General features: G+C 38.4%; 1 protein-coding gene across 1 annotated transcript in view; it reads left to right on the forward strand.

Moving 5' to 3' along the window:
- The window catches only part of RPGRIP1L (RPGRIP1 like), a 343,339-nt gene extending 339,842 nt beyond the window's left edge, over positions 1-3,497 (forward strand). Inside the window, 1 exon segment of the mRNA XM_030204315.1 lies at positions 536-3,497. Coding sequence (XP_030060175.1) covers positions 536-630 — 95 coding nt within the window. The 3' untranslated portion in view covers positions 631-3,497.
- Positions 3,498-8,216: the final 4,719 nt, after the last annotated feature.

The raw sequence follows: 8,216 nt of genomic DNA on the forward strand, positions 1-8,216 counted from the left end.
CAATAACAATTAGGCCACTCCTCAAGATCTTAGTTCTCTTATCAGGCAAAGCCATAGTAGATGTTGATTTGAATAGCCAGGCTTGTTAGTACATAAAACACCAAACATCAGCAACAGTAACTTATATTTAAGTTGTTCTTAGGGCCGGTTTGAGAAGATATAACTATAAGATGCATTGAGTCACTTTGTATGAAAGGTGCTACAGTATATACAAATCCATAACATCAACTTGTGTATATTTTATTGTATCCCAACTGAATTTAAGTAAAATGAGGTCCTGCAGTTTGCAAAAGCTACCAATAAACAGAGCACACTTGGTTGAAAGGGGTGGGGATGAGAAGAGGAATGTGTCTCCTGTGTTGATTATTTTATATTTTGGGGGTCAGTGGGAAGCTAGAATGACTATTATTTTAGGGATGGGAAGTATGAGTACAACTCTTGCCCCTTCAATCTAGCATATCATTTTAGACAAAATGTTGAACTGAAGCAAACAAACTAAATAACATTTTATGTTGTGTTTTGTTTTTCTCTCCAGTGTTTGATTCTCAGTCCAATGGTGACATTATTGGAAAATTGAAAGTAACTGTGGAAGCCCTCCATGTTCTGCACTCAGTCTATAAGGAACACTAGGTCAATATAGGGGCAGGATAAATAGGTGGTTGGAAGTTCTTTCAAGATGAGTTGTTTGTAGTTATTTCCAAATAATGAATAATGCGTGCAAAAAAGACACTGGATTCCTAGTACTAAAGTTTGTACATTTTTACAGTTTTTTATACACTTCCCCAATAGGCCACTGATCATTCCACAATAGAGAAATACTTGTAAATAATTCAGACTTACATGATTGAACGATGTGTGGTATTTGCATTATCAGCATTTTTAATATAGAAAGCAATAATATATATGAAAGTCAGATTTTTAACTTTTCATCTTAAAAAATCCAAATGTTAAAAAAGCTGATTATAAATATGCTTTTATGTTATACCTAATCACCCTACAAATTGGGATGCCTGTAATTAGACTCGTTATGACTTTTATACTTTGAAGATTTTATTAGAAGCAATATATGAAAATTACTTGGATTAATGTATTAATCTGTCTCTTTAAAGTGCTAATGTCCATTTTATGCACATTAAATCTCAGTATGCATTTGCTTTGAACCATGCAATTTCTATCAATTACATATAAATGAACATGAACAGAGATGCTGGATTCACTGTATGCTTGTTATATTTTTAAACTGTTTTTACCTTTCTACTAACACTACATTTTGATGTTTGATGGTTTGAAGGCAGAATGAATGGACAAAAATAGCAGGTTTATACACAGAAAAAAAAATGTAGAACTGAAGAATTCCTCATATGTACAATTTGCATTTTAGAATCAGAAAAGTGTATGGTTGAGTATATAACTTTTGAGATTAATATCAAACACTGAGCTTGCACTATACAGTGATTATTGTGCTTATGTGGAAAACAGCATCCACTCTTTAGCTTAGAAAGTTAATTTTCTCTCTTTTAACCAATATCAATGCAGGATTAAACTGAATTTTTTAAATGGAGCTGTGAATCAATGCTACCAAAGGTCTGTCTCTAGAGGACACATATAATGCTTTTCATTTTTTTAATTTAGTTTTTTGTTGGGTTTTTTTTCAAAGGATTTCATAGACAGCCAGTTCTCATGTTTGCAAACAGACGTTGTTCCTTCATAAGCATATGTAAAGTATTCAGAAAGATAAGTAATTTATTAAAATCGACCTAATTTGCCGTGATATATTAAATCTCTGCTTCAGTGATCACAGCCCATTTCATTTAGAGAATTAGGCATTCCCTCTTTGTGTGATTAAAGCTCTGGAAAATGAGTTCTTTGCTCCAACTTGTGAACATTCAAAGCCTACTAATGGCAAGAAGATGGAATAGATTATGAGACAATTCATTACAGTTCAACAGCAAAAAAAGCAGCTATAATGCAAAAATGCAAGTATGAATATCTGCATATAGTTTGAGCCATCTGTGCCTTAATAGCTTCAATAATGGCTCTTCATCTTGAATGACATCCATGCAATATTAATTTGTTGATGTACTTTCTGAGGCCAGTGGAATGTTTTAACCACAGAAATTTCTACATTTTGGTATGTACTTTTATCAAAGGGCTCACCATCTTAAGGCACAGATTTGCACTCATCAAGGCTTCACAAATATAACAATTCATTCCTTTGTAACATTCTAGAAACAACAAACAACTGCAAAATAAACACTATTCCTAGTAAACTGTTATAGATCTGTTGTCATTTAGAGAAGCTGTTAGCTCATTTTTGGCCGCTTTCTCTGGATATGTGCTCTCATATTGTAGTTAAGATAGTTATTATACATGACAATAATTTAAAACAGCCTGATTCAACACTGAGATTAACAGATTGACTCTTCAAAATGCATTCATGGTGCTTTACCAGGAGATTCTCATTATTGTTCTAATGTCATGTTAAACTAAATAATCATACTCATGAAATTTCAGTCATTTTTTCTTTAGCCGTGATTTTATTGATTACCTCTATCAGAAACTATAGTCTGTTCAGTATCACTAACGCTCTCTGGGCTGCTTACATTTGTTTCTTTTTGTAGCTACTTACTGCATTCCCTAAAGAGTTTAATTAAGGAAACCATTTTCAAAGGGGTTCTCTTTATATGAACAGGTGTTTACTTGCAGAGAAAAGCTCTTTAAAATTTGCCTGCTCCCTTCTCCTTGAGGAAAACTACACTGGCTGTACACAACACAGCTAGGTTTCGTGCTTTTAACTAGTATACTATGCATATTTTGCAACCACAAATTATTCAGGCGACACCAGTCAGGTAGCTAGGAAAATTCAACAGGAAGTTTCTCTTTTAAAATGGCATGTAGGATTCCACTCTCTTCTCTGCCCAGAAGATAAGTCTTGAGCATGTCAGAAGTTAGGTTCTTAACCAGTGTATTCTTGGTATTCATCTTTTGTTGCTGTTGCTTGGGAGGCTTTGTTCATTGTTTAAGGAGCCATCCAGAGGGCTGTGTGGCCACACAGGGTGTGAACGAGATGGAGCACAAAAATCACTTCCTTTCCACTGTAGCAACAGCACTGTAGGCATGAACTCTAGGGGCGCAATTCCAGTCCAGGGCACTCCTAATTGTATTGTAAATTATAGTGGACTCAAATTGCTACAGTCAGGACAATGGCAGAGAACAAAAAGAATGTGAAAACTGAAATAGGAATACAACAAAGATGTATACTGTCCATACCTATTTTCAGTTTATATCATCAACCTCTAATTTGTGAGATGCTGGAGGAACTGGAAGGCATAAACATCAATGGTGTAAGCAAATATTTGATATACTGATACAGTAGCATGTGTCATTATTTTAAAGTGTAAAAGTTTTTGATGTTCTCGACCTTAAATACTTTTAAATGGTTTGAAGGAATATAAAATCTGATAAATAAATACATACCAACGGTTTCTAAGAAAGTTCTGAAAGATTATGCATTCCTGTACCATCTATTGAATGAGTTTGAACACCAGGAAAATAAAGGAAATGATAATTGGCAAAAATAATTCTATTGCTATAGAAATATTTGCTGAGGAGCAAAAACTACAAACTGGAATATGTAAGGATTTAGATAATGCAATAACAAAGGTTGGAAAATGTTTAACAGAATAAAGGAAGACTTAAGAAAGCTAAAAGTGATTTTAATAATTGCAGATAGTTCCTTAAAAGGAACAAGCTTAAATTTAAAGAAAAGACTACTGTTTACATATGTCTCAGGCAAAGGACTTGTAGACTTAAAGCAAGTCTGAAATGTGCTACAGAAGAATTCTGAAGATTATTTATCTAAAGAGGACACAATCTCAGATTAAATGGTGCGTAAGATGATCGAATGTGGAAGAACCCTGACAGAAGATCTTGTCAAAGGGAAAATGAGATCTGCTGCTTATGTACTTAGAAGGTCTATGGCAAGCCAGTTAGTTGAGTTTTGGTGGGCATGATGATGATGGTGATAATGTAGAGTAAAATTAAACCTCAGAATTATTTATCTCTGGTTTATTTTATATCTATATGTTGTGATAGACAGCCAATGGCTGTCTATCTTACCGTAGGAAAGCATAGAATTAGGGAAATATTTCTTCAGTTAATTCAGGCAACTGAGGGCAAAGATTCATTTACAAGGTTTTTAAACTACAGTTCCCAGAAGGCCATAGGGGGCCTAGAGTCAGGAGGGCTTAACTAAGAGAAGCCAGGAAGCTGAGGACTCATCATTTATCTAGTTGGTCTAATTAACACTGCAGTAGAGAGCTGCACAGGAACGGGGTTTGCGGGAATCCCGCGGGGACAGAAGCAGTTCTTGTGGGGTTCCCACAGGAATGGAAGCAGTTCTGCGGGGTTCCCGTGGAAGTGTAAGCTACACCTGCACCAGCCTCTCATCTACCGAGTACCAAGTTCTTTGAGTGCTGTCTCCTCCTCCTCCTCCTCCTCCTCTTCCTCCTTGCTTTAACAGCACAAATGTGGAAAGTCTTCCATTAAGGAGGTGGTAGAGACACAAATGATGATGGAATTCAAAAAGGTGTGGGATGAACACAGAGGATCTCTAATTAGAAAATGGAAGTTATAAAAAAACCTAACCTTAAATGGCTGCATGTATGTGGATGTGTGAAGTAATGCTTAGATGGCAACTCTGGCTGTGATTAACTAGGGCCAATACCGGGCAGACTTGTATGGTCTGTGTCTAATATATGGCATTCTGGTTTAGGATGGGCTGGAAAGGGCTTAGACAGCAACTTCAGTGGCTGGAACATAAGGATAGTTCTGTACAGATTTTTATGATCTGTGTCCCACAAATGAGAAGACGCATAGACTGGAGTGGGCTTCAACGACAACTCCAGCAGTTGGAACATAAGGATAGGGCCAGATAGACTTCAATGGTCTATGTTCCAGAAACGCAAAAGAAAGACCATAATCAAGTATATAATATCACATTCGTTGATTTAATCATGAATTGATAATGAGTGTGACTATTGAGCAGACTGGATGGACCATTCAGGTCTTTATTTGCTGTCACTTACTATGTTACAATTAATCCTCTTTGCTACCGGGCTGATGAGCAGACCTCAACTCTGACACAGGCATGAGCATTGGATGTCACCTGACCTACTCACGCTTGCATGTGGTGACCTCTCAGCACACAGTGCCAGTAAATCAGAGACAAATCTTACATGTACACATCAGAATGTTCCAAGTTTCAGCCTCCATTCCATCCTTGCCTACAGTGCTGTGGCTCAAATCCAGAGAGAGACTGAGGGAGCTGACTGGAATTTTCTTTTATGTACCATTAAATTCTTACAGTGATGGGTGGGGATGGGTTAAATTCTTGCGGGGACGGGTGGGGATGGGTTAAATTCTTGCGAGGATGGGTGGGGACGGGTTGGGATGGGTTACATTTTTGTGGGGACGGGTGGGGATGGGTAAGATTCCAGCAGGGACGGGTGGGGACGGGTAAGATTCCAGTAGGAATGGGCGGGGATGGGTAAGATTTCTGTCCCCGTGCAACTCTCTACACTGCAGTCCTGGAGTGAGGAATTCAAAAGGAGGGCTTTTAACCTTGAGAGAAGGACAGAGAGACACTCACCACCCCATATCACAGAGAGAGAAGCACTCCAATCGTTAGGGAGAGAGTTACCCAGGGAAAAGTGCTTTTTAATGCTAGGAATCTGCAGAAGTCTCAGTCCTAGTATCCTGCAGCTGGGAAGGGAATGGCAGTAAAACTCTCCTGGGTGGGACCCAGGGAATAGGGTGAAGGTATCACTGGAACAGGATTCCTCAGCCAAGAGATAAGCAGGTGAGGGTGGTTCTTTAACAATGTACTGAAGGATATAGTCAGTAGCTAATATTGTGTCTGGAACAGGAGCCCTCAGCCAGGAGACAGGCAGGTGAAGGTGGTGCTGTAACAAGGTACTGTGGGAGAAAGTTCGTGCCTAGTATTCCATCTGTGTAACAGAAACCCTCAGCTGAGAAACAGGCAAGTGATGGTGGTACCTTAAGAAGGTAATGTGGGAAACAAGTCAGTGCCTGGTGTAGAAGCAGAGTTCCCTGAGGCTAAGGACCAGTCGAGTGTCTAGGGCAGGAAGGGTTCACCCCTAAGAAGGAAAACTATAGTCCTCAGGTGGAGGAAGGTGAAACCCAGATTAGATCCTGGATTAAGGGTGAGTCCCAGACTGGTAGTATGGGTTTGTTCTGCTAAGTGTATATGGTAGTCTTGCAGTTGCAGTGTTACTGATAACTATTCTGTGAATGCTGAAAGCTGGTGGGGAGGGCCAGGTAATAGGAAGACCCCCCACAACTATTCTAGAGCTCAGTGAGATGGAAAACCAGGCCGTGAAATGTGTCCTGTAACAAACCTGGATTTGAGTAATTTTAAGTTGTCAAACACTCATAAGATAATTAGATATCTCCGTGTGAAGAAGAATATTTTACTTAAGGATTTAATTTTATTTATTTATTTATTTATTGCATTTGTAGCCCACATTTTCCCACCTCTTTGCAGGCTCACTACAGAGCCAGCATAGTCAAGGGCATTCCTCAGTATTTGACTCCTATGGAAGGGCCCAAAAGGGGAGGCATCCCACAGCCAAGGGGGAGGCCTTGTTCTCAGTGAGGCAAACAGGTTGCAGACAAATAGCATTTGCCCCTGTCCACATATAAACCCAGTCAGGGGCAAGTTACAACAGCAGTAAAACATAACAGTCCTTCCGTATATTAATTAATCAACAGAAATACCATGTGGTATCCTCTGCCTACCTTTTTTTTTTTACACCCCATTGCTCACACTTCTCAATCCAACCACTACACACATAATACTATATCCTACCCCACCAAGTAATTCCTAGCATGCATGCCTCCTGCCTCCACTTCATAAATCACTTATATGCTTACTCTCTAATTTATATGCTACTAACTCGGTGGGTCTTTTACTAAGGTGCGCTCATGTTTGTAGCGCGCGCTAAACGTTAGAGATGCCAATGCATTCCTATGGGCATCTCTAATGTTTAGCACACACCCAATTTTAGGGCGCGCTTAAAACGTGAGCGCGCCTTAGTAAAAGACCCCCTCAATCACTTATAAATCACTGATATGCTTACTCACTATCCAGGTATACCAAAAATAAAATGTTGTCAGAGTTGTATAGACAGCAACCATTCTGACTGAGGCCTGGTTCTATACATTTGAATTTCAAAAGGGGCTATATCTAAAGAGCCATGGTGGGTGTGGCTTCTCCTATACCCATTGCTTTAAGACAACTTTTCTAATCAAAAAATAGAAGAATTTCTCCCATTTTCTCTTACCACCACTTCCTCACTCTAGTAAAAGGGGCCAGTAATATTTTAGTATTCTGATCCTCATAATCCACAGGATGTCACATATGAAGCAAGTTCTAAACCTTCTAAGGTTTACAGAGCTCTTCACAGCAAGTCTCTGGCATAAACTTATTTCTTACCATATATATATATATATATATATATATATATATATATATATATATATACACACACACACACACCATAATATTTCCAATACTAATTCAATGAAGAGGTAAATATTAAATCCTTATCTCACTTCTACACACCACCTTATGTGGACCTTATGTGAAAAAAATAGGAGGAAAAGCCTCAATGAGCTCAAAGTACTATTCAGTACTCACTGTTGTGTTATCACAGCCATAAAAAACCTCCTATAATTGCAGGTCCTCCAAAACATTCCAGATCCTTGAAAACATTTTATTAAATGTGCAAACTTATCTTAATGGAAGTCTTGAATTCATCCAGTAGTCTTGGCACCGTTTGTTTAGGAGCCCTTGTCTGAAGGTGGCCAGCGTTTCATTTAACTGCCTCAGGGAGTCATGGACTGTCCCTCGCTGCACAAGTGCTGCTCTATTTAATATTTACCTCTTCAATGCTAAGGATTTAATATTTTCCTCTTCAATGAATTAGTAATGGAGATATTGTGATATATGTATATATATATAGTGTGACATGAATACTCCATTTGTCTTTTCTTTTGTTTGATAGTTAGACACTAGTTATAAACTTATTTCTCCCTGTGTACCTGTCAAGTGGCTCCATTATATATTCACACTTCTGGTAAGGCCACCCCTCCACATTCCCTTTTTAAAGCTAACTTATAGTATCCTTTGGTCC

This window comes from Microcaecilia unicolor, chromosome 5, assembly GCF_901765095.1.
Source record: "Microcaecilia unicolor chromosome 5, aMicUni1.1, whole genome shotgun sequence".
In the NCBI taxonomy this organism is placed as follows: domain Eukaryota; kingdom Metazoa; phylum Chordata; class Amphibia; order Gymnophiona; family Siphonopidae; genus Microcaecilia; species Microcaecilia unicolor.